Below are 26365 nucleotides of genomic sequence, written 5' to 3' on the forward strand. Positions count from 1 at the left end.
GAAGGGGACGACAGAGGGTGAGATGGTTGGATGGCATCACCGACTCAATGAACATGAGTTCGAGCAAACTGGGAGATGGTGAGGGATAGGGAAGCCTGGCGTGCTGCTGTCCATGGGGTCACAAAGAGTTGGACACAACTGAAAGCCGAACAGTAACAATAGAGTCGCCACAGGTCATTCCATCCTACGACCCCTGAAGTCCACCATACATCGAGTGATAGGAGCCATCACCCACGCTTCTGCTGGGCACCTTGCAAAGGGCCTCATGGGATGATGTCTTTTATTTTCCACAGAAATGCTGTGAAATTAAGAAGTCTGTGTATACCCACTTTATTGATCAGAAAACTGAGGCCTGGAGAGGTTAAGGAACTAAGGAATGGTGGAGCCAAGGTTAGAACTTAAGCCTCCGGGGACTTTCACCCTTGCTCGATCACAGTTGCTACCTCATCTGTGGCATGTCGGAGATTACTTTAGAAAACGGGTATAAAGGTATCTTTTACAATAATAAACTGCTAGGAGGTTTGGAAGTGTTGAGCAGGAAGCTGAATCTTTTATTTTTTGATATTAATTTATTTGGCTGCTCCAGGTCTTAGTTGCAGCTCATAGGATTTTTAATTGAGGCATGGGGGTTCTGGTTCCCTGGGCAGGAACTGAACCCAGGTTCCCTGCACTGGAAGTGTGCCGTCCCAGCCACGGGACCACCAGGGAAGTCCCTGAATCTTAAGTTACAAGCATTTTCCAAACTTGTTCAAATTCAAAAATATTTTCCTCTCTCCCAGCCCGCAGGCTCCCTTTCCTTCTTCCGCTCCTTCTTGGCCACCACCCGTCCTTTCTTCTCCCTTCCCTCCTCTCCCACTTTGTTCAGATATGTTGTCTTTGGTGGAATTCAGGCTTGACAATCAGTGAAAGGAAAACCAACAGTCAAGTTTAAAAGTACTTGTGCTTTTATTAAAAAAAAAAAAAATACAATCAGGTACTGTCCAGATGTGTTTTGGAAAGGAAGATCTCTTTAAAAATCCTTAGTTTACATCATCATCATCATATTATTATATTAATAATATTAATCGTATCCTTAAAATTGAAACAGCATTGCTTTTCTGAACGTAAAAAAAAAGGGACGGCTTCAAGACACACATTGAATCACTGCTAACAAAAATAATGACAATTAATTATACAGCTTTGTGTAAAATCCAACTGGTTCTAAGACAAACTACCACTGTACAGCCTACCCCGCTCCCATCCCCAGAGCCGCCCGAGAGAAGGAAAATCACTGTGATGCTGTCACTGCAAGACTTTTGCTGAATCAAACAACAGAATGGAAACCTGCTGGACGCTGTGGTCTTTGGTGTGAAGGAAGTCATAGTGGAGTGGCGGAGGCCAGCTGCTGCAGGCCCCGATGATCTGTGGTCAACTTTAGCTCCCGCCAGACGCCCAGGTGTGGCTTAACGGTAGGACTGCTCGCATTGATGCTTTGGTAAAATTATCTTCGATCTCTGGGCCCTTCTCCTCTCCCCCAGTTGTCCCCGGAAACTTATGCCCTTTTGCGCCTGCCTTCGAGGTTTCGGAAGTTGCTGGGTCTCAGCTTCATCTCAGCAAACTGGATTGAATGCTCGTGGCCCTTCCAGTGGAACCAGTTAACACCCTGAGAAGGAGAGAAGACCTTCAGATTGGTTTCCATCAAATAAGGTATCCACTGACCATTGCTATTTAGCTAGGGGGACAAAATGAGCCCCATTTCAAACATATGGATCCCAAGGGGAAAGGGGAGGATGAATTGGGAGACTGGGATTGTCATATATACACTATTGACAACTATGTATAAAATAGGTAACTGTTTATCTAGTTAATAGTAGGTTCTATTAACTAGAACCTACTGTAGAGCACAGGGAACTCTTCTCAATGCTCTGTGATGATGTAAATGGGGAGGAAATCCAAAAATGAGTGGAGATATATATACGTGGGGCTTCCCTGGTGGCTCAGCAGTGAAGAATCCACCTGCCAATGCAGGAGATGTGGGTTTGATCCCTGGGTCAGGAAGATCCCCTGGAGAAGGAGATGGCAACCCACTCCAGAATTCTTGCCTGGGAAATCCCATGGACAGAGGAGCCTGGCTGGCTACAGTTCGTGGGGTGGCAAAGAGTCAGATATGACTTAGCAACTAAATAACAACAGCAGCATATATGTGTGTGTGTGTGTGTGTGTGCACACGTGCGCGTGTGCGTGTGCCTGTGGGCGCATGTGCACATGTAGCTGATTCACTTTGTTGTACAGTAGAAACACAACGTTCTAAAACAACTATACGCCAATAAAAATTAATTTAAAGGAAGAAGATCAGCTCTGTTTCAGCTTGACCATTTGGAAGCTCACGGCTATATCCTGCTGATCTGATTATTGATTTGTATAATGAAAACTTTCAAAAGACCTGGCTGAATCAGTTGTTTTTTTTTTTTTTTAACTTTAGGCAGAAGTCACCTGAGTTTGCACTGAACTTTAATCTGCCACCTTGAGATAAAGTGGTGGCTGATGCAACCGGCCATCAATAGGATTACGTGCTGCAGGAATTTGGGTCATGATCTGATCAGAGATTAGGGAATGGGTGGCTATATGGAGGGTGGTGGGGGTGTCTATACTTCACAGGATTCCTACGACGTGTTTTATTAATAACAGGTTGGTATGGTACAGCACAAAGAACACAGGTGGACACAAGTTTTGCAGCCTGACACATACAGTTGAATCTTTGTGTTCTTACTCGAGAGATAAACGTCTTGAACAAGTTATCAAAAGGTTCTGGGCCTCGGTTTTACTATTTTTCTTCTTTAGGGCTATTAATGCTAACCTTGGAAGGATACTGTGAAGATTAAATGAGTCTGCAGAGGAGCTGCCATGGTGCTGGGCCCATCATAGGCGCTCAGTAAATATTACTCCCCTATCTCAAGTATGGAGGCATAGCCTCAGAACTCTGGCCAAAGATTTTCCTCAAGAAAAGACTGTACTTGGCTCAGGGCCTCCTGATTCTGGGTTTGGCTCTTCAGCAAAGTTAGCAGGTGGTCGGCTCTGCTTGCTGAGTCCCACAGACCCCTTGTCCTAGGGTGGGGGTCAGCTTCAGAAAGTCCTATGTGGTCTCCCCTACCCCATCCCACCCCACTCCGTGCACTGAGCCCTCTTCTCTTCAGGGTTCGTGGGGCTGGGATGGAACATGTCCATAGAGAAGATAGTGGCTGGTGAAATGGGGGAAAATATAGCTGCTTTGTTTAATGCTATTTTTTGGCATTGATTGATACTGGACAGCCTCTGAAACTGACAGGGGGTTGGGGTCTGAGAATACCCGACTCAGTTTAGGGGCAGATGTGTTTGTAATGAACTCAGCTTGGTCCTGTGCTCCCTTCCTCTGCCCTCGTCCTCTCCTCCAGCTGAGGTTCAGAGCTGGAAGTGAGTCCTCCTCATGCTACAGTGGAGACTGAAGCCAGAGACGGCAAGTGACTTCACGGAGGCCACACGGCTGCCAGAGCAGAGCCAGCGCTGGGACTGAGCTCCTGTGACTGTTCTGCGGCCTTTTACGTCAGCTCCTTCTTCTAAAGCTGGATGGAAGGGTGGAAGAAGAAGTTTCCTTCCGGCATGTAGCTATTTTTTCCCTCCCAAAGGACCTTGTCTTACACTGATGTGGGCGCATTATTGAGGCCACATATAGGGTGGGGAAAATACAAGACTGGTGTTCAGATGTGTCCTTCAAGCCTTGCCTCCTCCATAAAATAGGCACAAAAAGCCACGTTCTGGTCCCCTCACAGAGCCAAGGTGATGCACACGGGAGAGAGAAGGCGATAATGCTTTGAAAAGTGTCAGAAATTGTCAAGATAAGGTGTGCATTTAAGGTCACAGCAATCACTTGCAGGCAGTTAACTCAACATAAACACATCTATCGAAACCATTAATAACAGAGCTGTTGTTCTTGTTTAGTCACTAAGTCGTGTCTGACTCTTGAAACCCTGTGGACTCTAGCCCGCCAGGCTCCTTTGTCCATGCAGCTGGTAAAAACAAAACAAAAAAACTCCCCAAAAAACAACCCAACAGCTGCCAAAAAAAAGCCCAAGAACAAAAGTATAAGTAAGCAAGATGATGAGATGCTGCATCCTGCCTAGGACACCCGATCGGAATCCCTGGGGCCATTTGGTGTGATTCGGACCTTTGCCTTCTTACAAAGGGATCCCAGATTTCTGGGAGAAATACCAGCAACCTCAGATATGCAGATGATTTGACTCTACTGGCAGAAAGTGAAGAGGAACTAGAGTCTCTTGATGAGAGTGAAAGAGGAGAGTGAAAAAGCTGGCTTAAAACTTCACATTAAAAGCTAAGATCATGGCATCAGGTCCCATCACTTCATGGCAAATAGAAGGGGGAATAGTGGAAACAATGGCAGATTTTATCTTTTGGGTCTCTAAAATCACTGCTGATGGTGACTGCAGCCATGAAATTAAGACACTTGTTCCTTGGAAGGAAAGTTATGACAAATCAAGACAGTGGATTAAAAAGCAGAGACATCACTTTGCCGACAAAGGCCAAAGCTGTGGTTTTGCAGTAGTCAGGTACGGATGTGAGAGTTGGACCATAAGAAGACTGAGTGCTGAGGATTGAAACTTTCAAACTGTGGTGTTGGAGAAGATTCTTGAGAGTCCCTTGGACTGCATGGAGATCAAACCAGTCCATCCTAAAGGAAATCAACCCTGCATCTACATTGGAAGGATTATTGCTAAAGTTGAATCTCCTATACTTTGGCTACCTGGTGCAAAGAGCTGACTTATTGGAAAAGACCCTAATTCTGGGAAAGACTGAAGATGAAAGGAGAAGGGGATAGCAGGGGATGACATGGTTAGTTAGCATCAGCAGCTCAGTGGACATGAACTTGAGCAAACTCCAGGAGAGAGTGGAGGACAGAGGACCCTGGCATGCTGCAGTCCAGGGGGTCACACAGAGTCAGACATGACCTAGTGACTGAACACCCACCAGCTCCCAGGTTGCAGGCTGGGTGAGGCTCCCTGAGACCCAGCCCAGGGATCAGTCTGGAAGGCTCTGTGTGAATACTGTTCCCTCCTGTGTGGTGCAGGGACAGCTGTGAGAAGGGGCCATCATGGTTAAGTAGCTGGGCCCACTTGACTCTGTCCACTTTTCAAACGCCTGCTCACGTAGGCAGGGCTCAGTGTGGAAAAATGGTTGCATTTGGTTTTGTTTACCCATTTCCATAGAAACTGTAAAAAAAAAAAAAATCTGTCTCTATGATTGCAGGAATTCTGTCACCGCATCCCGTATGGTGCAAGGAAATCCGGGGGCGGGATGTGGCCTGGAGGATTTCTGTCTGTCCCCGGCTTTGGTCCATGACCTCAGCAAAGTCACCTTTTTCTGGACCTCAGTCTTATGATTCATAAGAGGAAGGAACTTAAAATCTGGGATCTTCATTCTAAGATGTTCTTGGGGCTCTGGAGGTGCCTCCAGGCCAGGGCCTGCCTCACCCCTGCTTTACCCAAACAGCCTCCACTGCCGTCTGTTTCCCTGTGGGGTTCAGACACAGATAATCCGGTGAAAGCTCTGTATGCCTGGCATCCCCTTGGCCAGTGGCTCTCCTTGGGGTCTTCGTGGGCTGATACACACTGTCTCTGTGGTTTACCTGGCCCAGGCTGCCATGGACTTCTCCCTGATGTGAAGACACCTGAGGTCTTGCCCCTGAGGTCCCTGCCTCCCCGTCTCAGCCCTGCTCGGGCCCTTGCAGGTGCTCACCTGACTGTGGCTGTTGTCCCCGTATCTCCCCATCAGATTGACGCGGTGGCAGTTCTTGTACCAGAAAGCCCCCTTGTAGGACAGGGCACAGTTGGTGATGGCCGAGTCTGTGTCCTTGTCGAAGGTGGAGAAGGATCTGCCATTGTGGTAAGCCATGGAGTCACCTGGGAGAGAGAACATGCTGACTGAGAGCTGGAGCTGCTGGCGGGCTGTGGAAGCACCAGGGCGACAACCCAAGGGCCTTGGGGTGGGCCGGTCTCGAACGATAGGCTCAGAATTAGGATCCAGCAGGGGTCTGGATAGAACATGAGTGCCACCGGGAGCCTCATTTCTGATAGAAGCAGCACAAGGTGGTAGAAAGAGGGCTGCAGGTATGTTTGGAGGGTCTCACTCCAATCCCACCTCTTTCATACCCTAGTTGTGTCCTTGTACAAGTCAAGCCACTTGTGGAACCTCAGTTTTCCCATCTGTAGAATGGAACTAGCATAGCACATTGATTTGATTCACCTCAGGGGGCTGTTGGAACAACTGATACGAAAGTGTACGCTGAACAGGTGGTGTGGTGTGCAAACAGCTATGATTGTTGTTACTTTCATGACTCTTTCTGCATTCACTTGATGTAAAGGAACTCAGAGAGTAAGGTGGGAAATCTGTATTTAATAATGATGTGCTTTTCCCCCAACTGCAAGTATTTAGACTTCACTTTTTTTTTTCATGTATTTATTTATGCTTAGTTGCTCAGTCGTGTCCGACTCTTGGAGACCCATGGACTGCAGCCCACCAGGCTCCTCTGTCCATGGGATTCTCCAGGCAAGAGTACGGGAGTGGGTTGCCATGCCCTCCTCCAGGGATGTATTCATTTATTACCTATTTGTTCCTAGGTAGCACTAGGGGGTAAAGGACTTGACTGCCAATGCAGGAGACATCGGAGATACAGGTTCAGTCCCTGGGTGAGGAAGATCCGCTGAAGGAGGAAATGGCAAGCCACTCCAGTATTCTTGCCTGGAGAATCCCATGGACAGAGGAGCCTGGTGGGCTACAGCTGGACATGGTGAAGTGACTTAGCACACACACACTTATTCATTAACTCACACTCACTCACTCATTCATTTACACATCTAATATTTAGCAAGTTCTAATGAGTTTAGTTTACCACTCTCTCATGCTGTTTTTCCAGAGCTAGCCAGTCTCCCTTAAGTCTCAGCCTACAGAGCCATACTTACAAACAAACCTTTCAGGTTTTAGATATTACTAAATAGCTTATATATTGTACATTTATTTTTCAAAGCGTTGATGGGACCAATTTCCCCTGATTCTTAGACAAAAAGCCTGTTTACATGTAGTGCTACATGGGAATCTAGCTTGTAATTTAATATATTGAATTTTAGGAGTATTTAAGTGCCATTTCTGTGTTCTCTCACTTCCAACCCTGGCCAATGCTGGGCAGAAAAGTTTCAAGACACTGAGGCATTCTATCCTGATATATGGGAGCAAGTTATCATAGGGACTTGATAGGGATCTTCCCAACCTAGGGATTGGACCTGGGTCTCCTGCATTGCAGGCAGGTTCTTTATCCATAGGGACTTGAGTGCCTTGTTAACTGAAGAAGCCCCCAAGAGCAAGAGGCTGGAAGCTAGATATGATGAAACAAGATGCTCTCCTGGGGAGGGGCTGGCTGCCCTCAGTACACACAGGAGGAGGCGGTTCCAAGGGTGAGCTTCTGAAATGAAGGGGCAGATTATGGCTCAACTTCTGTTGGAAATACAGAGAGATGGGTGGAGGCCGCATTCCTGCGGCCTTCTTGCCCAAGGTGCCTTTGTTTGCCCTGTAACAAGATCTTCCTTGCCTGAGGTCATCTCAACAAAAGAGGTATTTGTTGCTAGGTAAGAAAAAGTCAGAATTCCCTGATGGATGCAAGAATGAAAACAATGCTCCAGGTCTCTCTCTTCATTACCACCAGCCTGATCGCTAAAGAGCTCTGACTCTCCTTAGGTTGAGACCTGCTTCTGACAAATCATACCTGGAGACTTTTCCCATTATGGGTGTGTTCTTTCAGGGCCCAGAGGTTGGGAATGTGCATAGCATCTGTCTCCTCTGTTCTCATAAATGTAATGGGGAGCCACCCCAAAGCAGGCAGGGCTTGGCATGGGGTGGTCACGCTCTTACACTTGATCTCCCTTGTTACCAAAACCACCTGTGAGCAGCCAGGCTTGTCCCCTGGGCCCACCTTCCTCAAGCTGTTACATCTTGGGCAAATCGCCAAACTTCTCTGAGCCTCAGTTTCCTCACCTGTATATTAGCAATATCTCCCTGGATATATATATATGTATGTATATATATATATATATATATATATATATATATGATATGTATCATATATGTATCATTTATAATATAATATATAAGGCAAATGAAATGAGGTTTCCTGGTGGCTCAAATGGTAAAGAATCTGCTTGCAATGCAGGAGACCCAGGTTTGATCCCTGGGTCGGGAAGATCCCCTGGAGAAGGAAATAGCACCCCACTCCAGTGTTCTTGCCTGGAGAATTCCATGGACGGAGGAGCCTGGTGGGCTACAGTCCATGGTGTCACGAAGAGTTGGACACGACTGAGCGAGGAACACTTTCACTTTCACAATGCATATGAAACATCAGCAAAAAGAGGCTGCCACCTCATTTGCCTGAATGCCTATGGTTTCCTCGTTTGTTTCTCTTGTAACGTGGTGCCAGAAAACCACACAAAGATCATTTCAAGTCAAAGACATCTTCGAAACCTGAGCTAGGTTCTGTACTGGTCAAAGAGTGAAGGAGAGAGGTAGGGAGCGTCTCTGGTCACGGGGATGTGCCAGCTGAGGCTGGAGGGCCGTCTGGCAGGAAGGCCTTAGAAAAGATTCAGCCGGGTGGGTAATGGAGTGGACTGTTTGCCACTCAAGGTGCAGGCCGAGGACCAGCAGTGCCACCAACACTGGTATCATGAGGGCCCTTATCAGAAATGGGGCGTCTCCGTTTCACCCCAGACACACTGTGTCAGCTCACCAGCAGGATCCCCCAGGGGTCATATGTGTATAATAAACAGAGAGGCACGGGAGTGCATGAGTATTAAGGCTCCCAAGACACTGCTTGCCTCTCTGTCTAAAACTGGTATCTAAACACGGAGTAGGGCTTCCCTGGTGGTTCAGAGGGTAAAGCGTCTCCCTGCAATGCAGGAGACCTGGGTTCGATCCCTGGGTCGGGAAGATCCCCTGGAGAAGGGAATGGCAACCCACTCCAGTACTCTTGCCTGGAGAATCCCATGGACGGAGGAGCCTGGTGGGCTTCAGTCCACGGGGTCGCAAAGAGTCAGACAGGACTGAGCGACTTCACTTTCACTTTTAGGTAGCTATAAATACATCTTCAATGTCCTATTTCCCAACTTACCCTAGGTTTTGGTGACCAAGTATCTACCTGCTGCTGCTGTTAAGTTGCTTCAGTCGTGTCCCACCCAGCGCGACCCCATAGATGGCAGCCCACCAGGCCCCCTGTCCCTGGGATTCTCTAGGCAAGAACACTGGAGTGGGGTGCCATTTCCTTCGCCAACGCATGAGTGAAAAGTGAAAGTGAAGTCACTCAGTCATATCCGACTCTTTCTGACCGCATGGACTGTTGCCTTACCAGGCTTCTCCATCCATGGGAGTTTCCAGGCAAAAGTACTGGAGTGGGTTGCCATTCCCTTCTCCCAAGTACGTAGCCTTCTTTACCATTGAGTTAAATTGTAGTTCTGCCAGATTAGCACCTATCAAATGTTTGTGGTAAGTGGATGGGCCGATGCAGGAAGGACTGCTGAGTGGGGGAACTAGCTGAAAGCCTGAGATGTGTTCGACGCCCTGTGGGCTCCGCGAGTGGCTGTGCGTACCCGCCACGCCGCTGTACCCACCTGCCGCGCCGCTGTACCCACCTGCCGTGCCGCTGTACCCACCTGCCGTGCCGCTGTACCCCTCCACCTTCAGCCGGTAGCGCGTCCGGGCGTCTCCCACGCTGAACTTGTCGTAGACGGCGTAGGCCGACTGCCCGTGGTCCCGCAGGTCCACCCGGAGCTCGTACAGCCCCTGGGCTGTGATTTTGCTCAAAGTGTCCAGCCCTGTGGATGACAGGCGAGGGTTATCGAAGAAGCACAGTGACCGAGGCGTTCATTCCTCCTCACCGCGTGAGAGCGGCGGCTCCGTGTGTACTAAAGAGCTTTGCATGATGCACCTGCTCGGCTCCTTGCTGTTGCAACACCAGGTGATACATATGCAGTGTCTGAGCCTCAGCTAAGATTGGGTTGAGCTCTTCGCCCTGCCCGTCTCCTAGTGTGTTGTGAATATCAAAGGAAATAAGGTGGAGAGGGTACCTTTTCCACTCTAAGGCTCGTTACCTGGGAAAGGCAATGTGGCAGATATTCCCAGGCTCAGATGCTGCAATGTATGATGGTGCGCTGTGCCAGGGGCAGGTTATGGCAAAGTGTGAGTCACAGCAGGGGATGGGTGATGCCACTGTAGTGGTGGCTGAGAGGATTCAAGAGCCGCTCACGTCTTTATTGGCTAGATCCCTACGGCCAGCAGCTTAATCTCTTTGGGGCTATTTTCCCAGGTGCAAGATGGGAACTTTGTACACTGTGGGGCTGCTGGGAGGCTTGGAGGGTGTGGCTCTGAGGGACCCAGTCAGCACAGGTGGAGGACATCAGTGAGGATAATGCTCTGAGTGGCTCAGGGGTTGACTTAAGGCTAGGCTTGTTCTTAGGGTCAGGCTGTTGGCTCTCCTCTGATCAGATTTGAATTTTTAATGACCCAGAGAATCTCAAGTTTTTTCCATTGAGAATCTGGTATTCTGTGTTGACCACCAGAGCTATCGTTTCCTCCTAATCCGTTTCTCTCCCACGTTTCGCTGTGGGTTAGGACAGACGACAGGGGGTCCGAATGGGCATTTGGGGCATGAACACGCAGGCTGTATTACCAAGCCAGAACTCTTCTTTTAAGTCCCCAAATCCAGCAGCGTAGGCCTTCCAGTTGCGATAGAAGTCCTCACGTCCATTTTTGCGTCTCAGGAACACCTATAAACACAAGCAGTGAATCCGGGTGAGCTGAAGCAACTGAGGGAATGAGAAGGCAACTTTCTGAGAGGAGGCAATGCTCACTGTGGGAAAGACACCTGACCCCATCTCTGTCCTCACTGATCTGGCATGCAATTCAGTGCACACACGCCGCCTCCCCTCTTGGAGTCTCAGCGTTCTCCCCCGAGAAACAGGGATGAATAAGACCACCACCCAGCTTTGGGTGATTGTGATGTGTCTGGGTAGGCCATACATGTGGGGACTCAGTGAACCTCCTGCTCAATTCTGCTGCCAATCTAAAACTTCTCTAAAAAATAAAGTTTAATAATTAAATATTCATTGGAAGGACTGATGCTGAAACTGAAGCTCCAATACTTTGGGCACATGATGTGAAGAGCCGACTCACTGGAAAAGACCCTGCTGCTGGGAAAGACTAAAGGCAGGAGGAGAAGTGGGCAGCAGAGGATGAGATGGTTGGATGGCTTCACCGACTCCATGGACATGAGTTTATGCACACTCTGGAAGACGGTGAAGGACAGGGAAGCCTGGCGTGCTGCAGTCCATGGGGTCGCAGAGAACGACTGAATGACAGCAATAATTTTAAAAAGTACTACTTAGCTTACATGGCAATGGCACTGAAATCACTCTTGGAAAACTCCTAGCACGGCAGTGCCTGGCAGATAGCCAGTGTCAATCAGTAAACTTAGTGGGCGCAAGGACCACTGCCATTTATATATCACAGAGCTGTTTGAGGCTTTAACTAAGATAAATGATGAGAAAATGAGGAAGAGCTTTTTATCCTCAGCTTCTTTCCCATTACTTTAAGAGAGAATTCCTGAGTGTTTCCATGTGACAGGCACTGTCTTGCAAACCCTCAGGCACATTAGGGTCAGAGGGCATGGAGGGGACCTCCCCGCCTCTCCTCTGCCCCCACCCCTCCTGTCTGAGAGGCCTGGAGCCTGTCTCCATGATACTCACGATCCATCCACCCCCGTCAGAGGTCATGTCGCAGAAGACTTCCTGCTTCTGGGTCTTGTCGTTGTTCAGATAAATGGTGTAGACGCCAGAGGTCGTGTCTCCATTCAGCATTGCCTGGGAGCAGTCCCTGGGGAATCGGTACAGGACTCCAGCTGCAGGATGAGAAGGAGGAGTGATTCTCGGAGCAGCAGCTTTGAAGTCACAGGCTAAGTGCTTGTTGGCTAGACGCCTAAGGACAAGCAGCTTCACCTCTCGTGTGCAAGGGGGAGGATAAAAACTATTTTGTGGGAGTGCAGCGAGGCGCAGAGGTTATGGATAAAAGGGACCCATTTCAGCCTTTTATACTGATGGAAGCCACATGATATCACTGGCAGGAGCCCTGCCCTGCTTGAGGGCTCTGTGTCAGGTTGATTGTGATCAGTCAGGAGCATGCAGGTAGCACCTGATGGACACCTGATGGACACCCCGGTGTTGGCCAGGATGACTGGGTCTCTAGCACCCAGGGCGTGGCTCACTGTGGGTCAGGACACTCTGGCAGGCTGCATGCATCTCAGACTCTTCAGAGGATTCTGAGGCCAAAGACGAGGGAGGGTTCTAGTCCTGAACTTGCTGCTTCCTTGCCTTCGGACACTGGAGAAGTCATATAACTACTCTGAGCCTGGGAATCTTAGAAGGCTAACATAGGAATGTCTAGGGAATTTCCATTTGTGGTAACGTGGTGCAAAAAATTCAACACTGGATAGAAATGGATGATCTTGGGACTGTGCTTATTAGCAGGTAGGCTGGAGAAGTGATGGTCATAGCAGCTCTTTTTTGTTGTTGTTCTGACCTCCTCAATGTATGTTACCTTCCCCTGAGGTTGTCTCATTAGGTATTTTCTTGTCTGTTTCACAACCTGGTCTGAGAGCATCTTTAGGGCACATTTGCACCTGGCATGAGATCTGGAAGACAGGTGCTTAAGCATCGCCCCTCCTTCAGCAGGTGTGTGCGGAGTGACCAGAGTGAGGTGTGAAGGGCAGGAGGCAGTGCTGGGATACAGTCCGTATACCCAGTTCAAGGCTCTCCAAAGCCCCCCTCCTCCCTTCCTCTTCTCCATTGGCTGGGTTTGGGTGTGGTTCCCTGCTCCTGGAACACCGGAGCCCAGACCAGACTCTAACTCATGGTATAACCCTGAGCAGGTCATTTAGTCTCTGGGGGCCTCTGTTCCCCACCAGAAAACTGGGCAGGATAATCCTGGCCCACATGGGAGGCCTGTTTGTGATTTTAGAGGATGAGCAGGCTTTATAAATGCCCACATGCTGAAGGAGAACACTGAGCTTATAAGGAGCCCCAACAATGGCTACCCACTGGGCTAGGAGTTCAATGCAGAGATTCTCCCAAGGTCCTTATGAAGAAGGGCTCATTACTAATCCCATTATATGGATAAAGAAACGGAGACTTGCAGAATGGCAGTAACTCTCCTCCGCCACACAGAGCAGGTGGAGATGGGGTGTGAATCCAGCTGTTCCCCCTGCTGGCCCTCCTTCCCTCCCACCACGAGTCCAGTAGCCTGCTACATCCACATTCTTCTAGCTTTTCAGGTAATTGCAGGTAATGGATTTTTATCAAAATGTGATAGAAGCATTTAAAGTAGCAGTCAGAGGAGAAGTGGAGGGTTGGTTCAGTCTCACAGAGTGTGATCTCAAGGCCTGGCTGCCCCCCGCTCCCCCAGCCCCCCAGAGCCCCTTACTCGTGGTGAAGGTGGTCTTGACTGTCTTGCTCCTTAGGGTCCCATTCAGTGCCTGAATCCTGGCTGTGTAGTAGGTGGATGGGCTCAGATCCGTCAGGCTGTAAGAGGTGGTGTCTGGATCCACAACGACTTCCTAAGGGCAGAAGAAGGATAAAATAGCCTTTGGCCACATAAATCCACAGGGTATGGATGATGTATTCCTTTATTCACCCATCCATTCATTTGTTCATTCAGCAAGAATCCACTGAGCCCCACTCTGTGCCAGGCTCCATGCTCATGTCAGGGACTTAGACACGAGGAGAGTGCCCTGTGAGCAAAGCTCCTGGGGCCGGAAGGGGCAGAGCAAATTCAAGTCATAGGAGGAGGCAATGAGCTGCCTCAACCATACTTTACTGAGGGGAGAAGCACAAGAGGTGGGCAGACACCAGATTATAAAAGACCTTCAGTGTCAACCTACGGACTTTGAAGTTTATCATGATAAGGAATGGAGGTTCCTAGAAAGTTCTTTGAAAAAGTGAATGTCGTGCTCTCAGCTTAATCTGGTAGGAATAATCACACAAAGGGCAAAGGTTTAGACTTTGAGACCAGCTAAGTCAGTCATTGCTAACATGGCTCTTTTTCACAGCCCTCTGGGAAGCTTTAAAATCACGCAGTGCCTGGGCCCCATCCTAGCGTGACTGAATCATCAGAGCCTGATGCGGGCGTGGCGATGGCGTGAGCTGACCCAGCAGGCCTCTTGTCTGGAATGGACGTATCCAGGAGAGGCCTCAGGCCCGCTGCAACTCCACGTGCAGTCTGTGACGCGCCACCGTGCTGCTGTCCAGAGGAGGGGATCACTTTCAGCTCTGCAGGAGACCCTCGTTCTTTTCAGGTCCCCCTTTTCAAAACATCTAGTGCCTGGGAAATCACCTTTTAGGAGATGACCCTGGTGTCAGGCATTGGAATTCCACCTGCAATCCTAGCAAACCAAATACAACAATGCTCTCTACAACCTGCAAACACAGCTGCTCGGATTTAGGCAGTAAGGAGTCAGTGTGGAGGCCGCTGGAAGGTAATACGATATTATTTTGATTTTTCCAATATGGGAGTGGGTGGTGGGTGTGGAGGGCTGAGCAGTTTCAGAGAAGCTAAGAGACCTGCACTCACTCCCTAATGTGTCAGTGGCGGGGTGGGCTTGCATCTGTCTCCTAACTCCCTGTCCAGGACTCTTTCCTCCTCTACCAGGCTGATTTTCTTGAGTGAAATAGATAAAGCTGGGGATAGGACATGCAGGGAAATAGACCCAGGTGAGAGCCCATTTGATGTCAGTGACCCGGTGTAGCTCCCAGGTCTGGTCCTTACGGAAGGATAAGGTACAAAGCTGGCTTCCTTCAATTACCTGGGGATACAATTACCTATCAGCTTTCTAAGCTGCTGCACAAAGTCTGTTGCTAAGCAATTAGGGTAGATTGAAATGAGACTCATGGCTTCAGGCAAACAGGATGCCTGACCAGGAAGGGCCCTCACAGACTGGGGAGCACAACGCACTCATTTTACAGATGTGAACACTGACAGCCAGAGAAGGCAAGGGACTTGTCTCTGCTCACGCAGTGAACTGGTTTACTGTTACACCGACTCCTAGAAGGGCCATGACGATAACCAGAGATGTGTGTCCACTTCTGGTTAACCATATTGAATTCACCAGTTTATTTCTACTTGCTTCTGATACCCACTGAAATGAGAGGGAGAGATATAAAGTATAAACCCACAGGATGAGGGGAATGGCAGAGGAGACAGCAACAAGCATGTGACGTCACCAGAATCTTGATCGGCGAGAAGTGTGGGGTGGTGGACAGAACAGAGGAAGCCTCAGTGGATGGAGTCGTTCAGAGGCTGCTTGATGAACGCTGCAGAGCCCAGCAAAAGCTCAGGAATGGAATGCACGCAAAAGCAAAGATGCCTTTGAAGGCCAATGTGGGGTGTGGTTGAACAAAGGTTTGTTTAAAACTTTGTACAATAAACAGATTCCCAGTTCCCTCCATTCCCCAGCAGTCTGGACGACTGTCCTTCCCAGCCCAGGTGAAAGGCTGAGGTTTCCTCTCTGGACAGGCTGAGCTAGAGAGGAGACTCTGGATTCAAATCCATCATGCCCAGCTGCAGGGGAGCCTCAGGTGCCACACTGGCTAGAGGAGAACTGAAGGTGTACACACAGTGGAGCCCAGGCCTCTTTTCCAGCGAGGCTTCTGGCAGCCTGGTGTGAAGTTTTGTGGAGGATCCTCCAAGGAGAGTGATGAGCTTGAGAAATAGAGCTTACAGTCCTGATGCTTGGGAATCCTCCCATGAAAATTTCTGGGTATGAGCTGAAGAACTGATGTTTTTGCACTGTGGTGTTGGAGTAGACTCTTGAGAGTCCCTTGGCCTGCTAGGAGATCCAACCAGTCCATCCTAAAGGAAATCAGTCCTGAATATTCTTTGGAAGGACTGATGCTGAAGCTGAAACTCTAATACTTTGGCCACCTGATGCAAAGAACTGACTCATTTGAAAAGACCCTGATGCTGGGAGAGATTGAGGGCAGGAGGAGAAGGGGACGACAGAGGATGAGATGGCTGGATGGCATCACTGACTCGATAGACGTGAGTCTGAGTGAACTCCAGGAGATGGTGATGGACAGGGAAGCCTGGCGTGCTGCAGTCCATGGGGTCGCAAAGAGTCAGACACGAGTGAACTGAACTGACTGTGCCCAATTGCTCTATAGCGAGCTCCAAAGTTGACAAGCCCTTTCTGTGCTCTTAGACCTCCCAATCAGCTGTTTCATTCTTGGCTCCAGTACAAAAAAGGTCAACTGACATTAGGGGCAAGTCTCCAACATGAAACATGGTGACCCAAATCAAACCAAACAGCAGCAAACCAGAAAAGAGACCTTGGAGGAAACACTCTGTAGGTGGAGGAAGAAAATCCCAAGAACATATATTCTTAGAAGCAAAGAGAAGATACAGGATATAGAAACAATGTGCTAGAAAAAGGTCAACGTGCAGAAAATAAGGAAAAGATCTTGGAAATTTAACGGATGGTGACCAACATTAAGACATCAATAACATGTTTAGAAGGTAAAGGTCAGAAAACTTTTTTCACTTTTTAAAGTTATTTCAAGTTAAAAAGTAGAAGGACAAAAATTCATGGGTAGAGAATATAAATAAAAACTGCTGTAAACAGTTGATGTCATAATGCACATGGTGATATATATATCATTATATAACGGAACGATGCCATCTGTGAGATACATGGCAAAGATGCAGAAGAAGCTTTTGGCCTTTGCTCAATAAAACACTAAAGGACAAAGAGTCCAGCTCCTAAAATGCCCTCAAGTCTTGTGAGCTGTAGTTCTTGACCTTGGCTGGCTATCAAAACTGGAGTCTGGTTAAAATGAGACCGGAGGCTACAACTTACAATTCAGAAAGTCTGGCATGGTGTCCAGTTCCTACTAATTTCTTTCCAGCTCCCCAGTCACACTAGCATAGGAGGGACAGACTTCAGATAATTCTTCCTGACTTTGAGACTCATGTAACTGTTTCATTCAGTCACAGGGATTTGTTTATATACATCAAGATACCTTGATTGTACCATCCACGGATTCATACACCAATAGGTAACCAGTGACAGACGCCCGGGGAGGTCTCCAGGTGAGGAGGGCAGATTCCGACTGAACCTCCGTAGCAGTGAAGTCTCTTGGAGAATCAAGGTCTGGAGAAGAGAAGACATTTAATATCAAATAAGTCAGCAGGTGTGGGCTTCCCTGTGGCTCAGACAGTAAATAATCCGCCTGCAATGTGGGAGACCTGGGTTTGATTCCTGGGTTGGGAAGATCCCCTCGAGGAGGGCATGGCAACTCACTTCAGTATTCTTGCCTGGAGAATCCCCATGGGCAGAGGAGCCTGGCGGGCTAGTCCATGGGGTCACAAAGAGTTGGACATGACTGAGTGACTGAGAACAGGTCATCAGGTGTGGGATAAAGTCCCTGGCTGGGTACCAGGAGGCCTGAGTTCAAGTCCTTTCCCTAGCATTGACCCATATGACCTCAGGTGAAGCCTTCCCCATCTGTAAATGAAGAGCTTGAGCCACGTGACCTCTAAAGACACATGTTCTCTGTGTTTCAGCTCGTCCGAAGGGCCATGTTTTCCTGAGCCCAAGAGGATCGTAACTGGCTTTAGCTGAATTGGGAGAGAAAGACACAGCCATGAACGTAATTAGAATGCCTCCCTTTGTTTCTAAAGAGGACAGATGAATGCTGGTATTGCCCTCCCCCCCTACTCAGTGGACACCGCTTCCATTCCTTTGCCTGTTGCAGTCTGAAAAAAAGATCTCAATGTATATAAAAAACCCAGCGGACATCTAGGAAAATTTGCCTTTAAAATCTTTCTCTTAAAAATATTTCCCTGCCTAGAACATGGATCATTAACTACTGGGTTTAGGGCCAGTGGGGACTGGTTTTCCACTTAAAAAGCCCTCCTCTTAAAATCATTTCCTAGTCTGTGGGGAGAGCAAGGTCATTTCAGTTCAAAAGGAAATGGTGTGTTTCTTAAGGTCTTGATTGAGGGGGCACTGGTGGATTGAGTTGCTGCTGATGTCATCACATTGCAGGGAGCTGACTTGAGAAATAAGAGATGGAGAGGGATACTGTTAAAGATAGAGGCAGTGGGTAGGCTTTTTCCAGCCCCTGGTGTCTTTGTACCTGTGGTGAACTTGGTGGTGATGGTTGAGCTCTTCTGGGGCCCTTTCTCAGCAAAGATCCTCAGCGTGTATTCCGTGGCAGGCTCGAGATTGGTCAGTGCATACTCCACCGTGTTCCCGGACACCATGCGGGTAATTTCTGGCACTATACAGGAAATAGACACACCATGGCAGTTACCTCTCCCCGTCTGGGCCATCAGTGGGCATGGCCAACTGTGCACATACCTCCTAACACAAGCTTTCAGCGGTCCTACCAAAAAACAGGTTTGATTTCTGAGATGACTCACACTCCTTTCTCTCTCTTGAGCACTCGGTATACAAAGGATTTATCCTATGGTGACTGGATTTTTCCAGGCACCAAATCAGAAGGAAGAGGAACTAGGGGTCAGAAGACTTTGAACATGGTACCCTCGGGACAGTGTTGCACAGAATCCAGCTAGAGGAGCGTTGCAGGCAACATCCCCATGCCTCAGGCTACCCAGATTTAATTTGTCCCATTGCTTGCTCTCCCATTTTTTCCCACTTACTCTCACGTCCTTCCATAACTTGCCAAATGTCATATCTTTAGGCTGGGGAACCAGAAAAATCAGGTGCCATAGACAGACCAAAACCTGATTACTGGCTCTCAATCCCACTGGGACAGGACCAAGGGTGGACCCCACGCCATGGTGTCTAGGTGTCACCTTCCTCGTCACAGGTGACCAGCTGGCCTGGCTGGCCAAGGCCTAAGAGGTTTGCCAGGGTATGGGATTCAAAAGGCTAAAACTGGGAAAGTTCGGGGCAAACTGGGATGAGATGCTCACCCTCCTTGTCATTCATGATCCCCCTCCACACACACACTCTTCTGGATGAGGACATGTCTATGCCTGCATCCACAGTTTCCATGATTCCCGTGAACTATACTCTGGTTTATTTTAGGTGAGACAACATCATCTTCCCTGACTTGCAAGAGTTTGCTCATGGGGAATATTTAAAAATAAAAAAAGTAGAAAAAAAGAAACCCAAGAATTCCTCTAGCCCCACTCCACCTTTCCTCCAAACCTCACAAGGAACTCTCTCTCATAAGAGGTCGCCAGGGCTGAGTTAAGATGTTCAGAGACCCCCACACAGCTTATGCTGTGCTCTCATGTTGTTACTGAAAGTAAAACAATACTGAACCATCAGATATGAAACTCACATATACTGTGAAATTAAAATAACATATTTTTTCCTAATCTAGTTCCTGAAAAATAGGGATTTGTTCATTGAAAAGGAATCTTTCTTTTCTCTCTTATTTGTATTTAATTTTATGGGCTAGTGGCCATAATTCACTGGTGCCCCAAACAAGTTATCAATATTGAATCTGCCAGCTGAGTAAATGAGCACAGATGGTTGAAAAGGCAAGGAGAGATCATTTCTGATTTCTTAATCAGATCAGCTCTAACTGGCCCCGTCTGCGGCATGCAGGAAATTCAGTCTCCCCAAAGCTGCCTGAAGTAGTCCATTTAAGATTTCAGATTGTGGACTCCTTTGTAAGAGGTGAGAGCTGTGCCTGTAGAGGGCACAGATGGTGACGGCAGAGACCAGCAGGAGGGGAGGAACAGGCTGGAGATGCACCCTCTGCTTTTCTTTAAGTGGCCTGTTGGCCTCCTTGATACGATCGTGGTGTTGACGCTCTTCCATTTGACCACAGCAGGAAGATACAGGTTGGGCCCCTCTCGCCACCACTTGCACCGGCCCCTTCACACCCATCCATTCACCAATCCCTGTCCCAGCCCACGAGTCTGTTCTCAGGTGGCAACCGAGAACCATAAGGACGTTGCTAGACTCACCAACCTACCCTCGCATCTCTGTACATCAGTCCTAAAGGAAATCAACACTGAATATTCACTGAAAGAACTGACGCTGAAGCTGAAGCTCCCGTACTGTGGCCACCTGATGCAAAGAGATGACTCCCTGGAAAAGGCCCTGAGGCTAGGAAAGGTTGAAGGCTGGAGGAGAAGGGGATGACAGAGGATGAGATGGTTAGCTGGCATCACTGACTCAATGGACATGAGTTTGAGCAAACTCTGGGAGATGATGAAGGAAGGGAAGCCTGGCACATGCAGTCCATGGAGTCGCAAAGAGTCGGCCATGAATAAGTGACTAAATAACAAAAGCAACAAGAGAGGCAGAAAGAAAGAAGAACAGGAAGTTTCGAGCTGCACAGACACTCCTCAGAGAGGGGAGCGTCTTGGACATGACCTTACCTCTCTCCCCTGTGTAGGAGATGACATAATTATCCACAGGGGCGATGGCTGGCTGCCACATGGCCAAGGCTTCTGAGTCAGTGATGTTGGCTGTCACCAAGCTAGATGGGCCATCCAGAGCTGCAAGGAAAGATAGTGGTGTGTTGGAGAGATAGTCAGCTATGGGGTAGGACATCAGACCACAGCTACTCTGCTGTCTATCCAGCTCCTGGACTCCTGGTGTGGGACACAGTGTCAGAAGCATGGAAGAGTTCTGACCTTGGAGCCAGGATGACCTGACTTTGAGAAATGACTCCTTCCCTTGCTGTCTGGGTCATCTTGGGCCTCTGTTTCTCATCTGTAAAATGGGTATAGAAGCTCTGCTTGGCTTTGTCTTCAGTGATACTTTGGTTTTCACATGATATTATAGGTGGAAAGGTGCTCTGTGAACTGCAAAAAGCTGAACATATGACAAGGATTTATATTTATAGTTCACGTTACTTTCTCCAGGGAAAGGCTTTACAAAATCAGGATAGGTACAGAGTGGAGGCTGCCAGTGACGTCTTTGGTTTTGAGTAATAGCTCTGGTTCGGTGGGCTATGGAGAACACGGAGATAGGCTCCAGGGGCCGGTGGTCCCGGGCTCTACCTTGGATCCCCCGTTGTGGGTCTGTGTGCCTTTGGGTCATTTTCCTTCTCCACACCTCACTCTCCTCAGTTGTCACAGAGTGGCTGCTATAAGGACGAACTAGATGATGTGTGTGAAATGTGCTCGGGGCAGCACTCAATAACTGCAGTTGGTCTTAACATGACTATTAAAGTTATTTGGAGTCTTCAGAATGATTCCTAATTGACTTGTGCTGAGAAGGGCTGGAGAGTCACAGTTCTTGGCCCTTTGAACTGACCACTGCTACAACCCAACACCCCCTTCTTAGAAACCAACCTACATGTGACTAGTTTCCGATGTTGTTCACATCTGTGATTCAGTTACTCCGGGACCACAGCCCTGGGAAGATGCAGGCAGGCAGCCATCATCAGCTGACTGCACAGCTGAGGTGCCTGAGCCCCGGGAGATGGAACAACTGGCCTGAGGGTCTCAGGAAGTGGTGGAGTACTTTGGGGGCACCCACCCTGTCCACCCGGAGGTCCTTCCTGTCTCATCTTACATGGACAGAATCTCCTTTAACAATGAGGACAATGGGGCCTCCAGAGGAAAAAAATCCAGGCTTTGCAATCAGTTGCCATGGAGAAGCCACAAATGAAAGATTTCTAGGCGGGGGATGAGGATCTGTGTGGCAGGGTGGGCAGGACTCTGGGTTGAGACGGGAAGTTTTAATTGCATATTAGCAACCCTTTTAGACTATTAGGATATTTTTTAAATTTCCTGTGAGGCCCATTCTTCAGATCCCTTAATGGATTAGGCTGGATAATTGCTCATATATCAAAGGATAAATTGTTTAGAGGCATGGGAGCCTGAAGAGAAATTTTCCACTTCATTCTCCTTCAGTGCAATTCATTATTTTTTCCCTCTGTACACTGTGCTGTACAAATCAGGTTATAATAGGAAAATAATCCTTTATCTAAGAGAAACGCACAGTTTGGAGGCAGGCTGACCTAAGATCAGGTTTGCTTCCAGCATTTACTAGCTATGTGGACTTGGCCAAGGCATGTAATTGCCCTGACTTCAGTTTTTTCCTCTGTAAAATGGGAAGGATATTAGCTATGAGAAGGACGTTAGCTATATTAGTTTACATGGGAATGGTTGAGTAACAGCCCAAATGCAAGTTGTTACTGTATAGCTATAGCCATTCACGTGTCTGTGTGAAGCATCTACTTGGAAGGGTCCTTGTGGTGGTCTCTGCACCACGGAGGAAGGGAAGGAGGTGGATCAATGTGTGCAATGATCTATATTTACAGATGCTTTACATACAGTTTCCTAAGTTCTTATAGCATCCTGCAAGGGAAGAAGAACTGCACCCATTTTTCAGAGAAGGAAACTAGATCCTCAGGACATTAACTGATAGCTCTGTATCTAGAAGTGGCAGAGCCTGGGATTCACACCAGGTCACTATGATTCCCCAGCTTGTGCCCTTTTCCCCACAGTTCCCTTGGACATGGCGGCCCAGGGAGGCTGAGGATGAAGCTCAGAAGAGGCTACAACTGCGTCAGAAATGAGACCTCTGGTGCTCCCAAGCCAGCCCACTTTCCACTAGAATTTCCTAAACAAAAACATTTTTCTTCTAACTGCTGAATCATGAGCAATGATGCTGAAGGTGAGAAAAACACCTGTGGTGAGCGTCCCTGAGACAGGCTCGCTTTCCTCAAAGCCCTTCAGGGCGATGACGCTGACCAGGAAATCCGCTCCAGGTAAGAGTCTCAGCAGCCTGGTCTGGGTCTTGGTCCCATCCACAGTCACCGCTGAGGGCGTACCTGGAACACAGGAAAAGCAGGCGGGAACAGTGAACCTCACTGGCATTTAAGCACACCTGCCCCAAGGATGGGTGTAACCAGTTTATCCAGCACCATTTTCTTCACTTCTTCTCATTTGCTCCTACCCTCTGGCATAAGAGAAGAGGTTTTACTCTTTGTATAATGTTTTTTTCCATCCATGCAGAGGCCAAAATCTAAGCCAGGGGAGGAAAAATTATGAGGTCACAATGTGCTAAAAATGGCAAGTTTCCATTCAGTAGAGAGCTGGCATGTTGTATAAATTTTGTTCATCTATTTCTTCCCACAAAGCATACGGGAAGCTCACTGTGTAATGTATATCTGATATATTTAATCCATTGTGTTTGCTTAACTATATATAAACTTATCTCTTACCAGCAGATATACTACTATTGAAGAAGATGATCATGGTCTAATTTGTACTCTTATATCTATTAAAAAGTCCAAAATTTATGTTTTTTAGACTCTAGGGGCTGGTGAGGAGCTTGTGTGTCAGTTGACCAAACTCCCTACAGAGATGCTACAGCATGTCTCTGAAGAGAGTCACCTTTGTATATACTTCGTATATACTTATCAACTAGCATCTTTGTATACACTTGCACTAACAGGGAGCTCACTGCCTCCCAGAATGTCTTTAGATAGATTTGAATGTGCTTCCTCCCCCCACCCCCGCTCCGTGGTCTTGTGGTCTCTGTTATGGCCCATGTGCCTGAACCAGAACTTTCAACTCTCGAAGTCACAGCTTCCCATCATTTGCTGAGACAGACAGATTTGGGGGCCAAGAGGCAAAGATCAGTTTTGCCAAACAAAAACGGTCAATGGGTTTAGAGTCTTTTGTCCTTGTGTGAAAACATTAGTGGGGATCTACTGCTCATAGAATTTTAGAATTATGAGGCTGGAAATGATCTTTATAACATGATCCCTCACAGTATAGTTTCTTTCAAGGATCTCATACACTTTACAAATGAAGTCGATTCAGATGGTCTCAAAGATGAAGAAGGAGGATGGAATTGTCTGAGTCACAATTCCACCCAAACACTCCAGATCCCTTCCCTCTCCCCACCAGGTGCCCTACCTCCTGCAATGGGCACATAGGTAATCCGGAAGCTCTCCACTTGGGTAGTGGGTGCCGTCCAGCTGACAGTGGCTGAGTTTTCGGTGATGTCTGAGAAAATGATTTCCTTCGGGGAGCCCATGGCTGTTGAGGAGAAAGCACAGGAGAAACCCAGAAACAGTTAACTCTAGTTCATCAGTGATTCTTCCTGAATTCCTTATCCATGAAAACTCAGTTTACGTCTGAGCCAAGCCTTTAGGATGGAGGATGTGGTGATCTGTGGTCAAGTTATGACTTGATGGAAACAATTGCTCTTTCATTCAGGTACAGGGCCCAGAGCTGCAGAGCTGCCATTTGGTTTCATCCAAAAAGAATGTTTAGCACCATAGCTGACAGAAGTGAGGGTAAGTGGGTAGTTTCACAGTTTGAAATAACCCTCCTTTTATTTTTGATGTTTATCATTTTTTTTTTCAAATCTTTGCCTTTTAATTCCTTTTATGATTAAAGAAAATTTTATATTAAATGATACCAAGTCTTGATGGGTCTTCCCTGGTGGCTCAGATGGTGGACAATCTGCCTGCAATATGAGAGGCTCGAGTTTGATCCCTGGGTCTGGAATATCCTCCGAAGAAGGGAATACTACCCACTCCAGTGTTCTTGCCTGGAGGATTCCATGGTCAGAGGAGCCTGGTGGGCTACAGTCCATGGGGTCACAAATGAGTTGGACATGACTGAGCGACTAACACTTTCACTTTCAAGACTTGATAAGCGCTAAGTTCTTTCACTTTATAAGGATTAACCCTCACTTAGAAACCACTGAGAAGAAGGTATGGTTGCAGCCAATTTACAGGAGACTAAACTGAGGCTCCACTTTCACTTTTCACTTTCACGCACTGGAGAAGGAAATGGCAACCCACTCCAGTGTTCTTGCCTGGAGAATCCCAGGGACGGGGGAGCCTGGTGGGCTGCTGTCTATGGGGTCGCACAGAGTCGGACACGACTGACGCGACTTAGCAGCAGCAGCAGCAGCAAACTGAGGCTCAGTTCTCCAATGAATATCCTTGTGATGTGATCTCAGTCCCAGGACTGGGCAGCAGAGCTGGGCATAGCCCTGGGATTCTGGAAATAATGTTTACGTAGAAACTGACCTCAACAAACTCATTCCCAGAATTGGTTGGAGATTCAGAGCCAGAGGAGCCAGCTCACAACCATCCCCAAGGCAAGCCCCCCTTGGATACTGGGTCTACCTGCGGGGAAAGCCATGCCCTGGGGGACAGTTTTTGCTTCCTAAATACCTCCCCCGCAAACCCAGTTTCCTTTGGCTTTTCTCTGTGTATTTTTTGGCTTAGCTTTTTGCCCTCTTCAGCTGACCAGGCTTAACCATACAATCCAGGAAACAATTTTTGGGTCTCCAGGGAGCTCATTTCCTCATCTTTTTCCCTCTGTAGCCCACGTTGATCATGAAGTTCTGAAACCCACAGCCCACTTTGGGGAGCTTTTTCTTCCCTCTCCGTTTCTGCTCTTTCTCCCTCCTCTGACGGCGTTCTCTTGTGATCTGCTAGCCACCCCCAGATTCTGTGGCTGCCTGGGGCTTTGCCTTCTCCTTGGAGGGCTTTGGAAGCCACATGGCTCTGGACTGGGATGATCTTGATTGTCCAAACACCATGGAGAGGCTGGGCAACTAGGGGCAGCTCCTGTGACTTATAGGAGCCTCCCTTGCTCCAGCTCAGTGGGAAAAGTGGTGCCCACTTTCAGGAATGTTTTGAGGATTAGTAGAGATGATTGATGTAAAACCCTAGCACAGAACTTGGCACACAGCGAGAATTCAGTGAACATGCTCACTTTTTCTTTCCTTTCCCATGTGACTCTCCCACACGCCGCCCCCGCCCCTGCCACCATGGGCAACCTGAATTTTGAAGCTGTCACCCAGGAAAGATCTAGATGAGGCAGAATGAGAAAACAAAGCAAAACAACACAATCCAGGGAGGTGTGTGAGCTCAGGCACAGGGGCTTTCTTGCTGCAAGCCTGGTCCACTCTGACCTTCACTCTGTGAAACTCATCGGGCCTGGTCCTGGCACATTTTAGAAGGTGCATCTTGCCACAGCTCCCCTATCTAGATCCCAGTTTTCTCAATTGCAAAATGGCAATATTATCTGCCCTGTCTTAAAAAAAAAAAACCCCATGAGAATTAGTACCCTCATCTGTCATGCACTCCCGAGGGATGTGCTTGATCAAAGCACCAGCAGGTGGAGAGCCGCGTGTCATCTGAAGAATGGCACAACAGTGGTGAAAGTCCAGGGTCAGTGGTATTTTTAGACAACAGACCTTCCTAGGTGTGGAAGACACTTTGTTATTTTAGCATGCGCCCTGCTGCCCAGCCCACTAGTCTCCAGCACCAAAGTGGAAGAG

The 26365-nt window shown here is 48.1% G+C and overlaps 1 protein-coding gene across 5 annotated transcripts in view; it reads right to left on the minus strand.

Annotated features, from left to right (window-relative positions):
• Positions 1-954: 954 nt before the first annotated feature.
• Positions 955-26365, minus strand: part of TNC (tenascin C) — a 101193-nt gene continuing 75782 nt past the window's right edge. For 4 of the 5 annotated variants that reach the window (XM_052644659.1, XM_052644658.1, XM_052644656.1 and 1 more), the window contains 11 exons: positions 23977-24099; positions 22740-22883; positions 20476-20595; positions 18249-18392; positions 17130-17260; positions 13540-13672; positions 11811-11962; positions 10736-10832; positions 9720-9881; positions 5767-5930; positions 956-1642 (listed from right to left, as the gene is read on the minus strand). In XM_052644659.1, the coding sequence (XP_052500619.1) occupies positions 1532-1642; positions 5767-5930; positions 9720-9881; positions 10736-10832; positions 11811-11962; positions 13540-13672; positions 17130-17260; positions 18249-18392; positions 20476-20595; positions 22740-22883; positions 23977-24099 (1481 nt within the window). In that variant the 3' untranslated portion in view covers positions 956-1531. Of the gene's footprint in view, positions 1643-5766; positions 5931-9719; positions 9882-10735; positions 10833-11810; positions 11963-13539; positions 13673-17129; positions 17261-18248; positions 18393-20475; positions 20596-22739; positions 22884-23976; positions 24100-26365 lie in introns of all 5 variants that reach the window. The other variant, XM_052644655.1, reaches the window with a different exon arrangement.

Source organism: Budorcas taxicolor, chromosome 8 (genome assembly GCF_023091745.1).
Source record: "Budorcas taxicolor isolate Tak-1 chromosome 8, Takin1.1, whole genome shotgun sequence".
Taxonomy (NCBI): Eukaryota; Metazoa; Chordata; class Mammalia; order Artiodactyla; family Bovidae; genus Budorcas; species Budorcas taxicolor.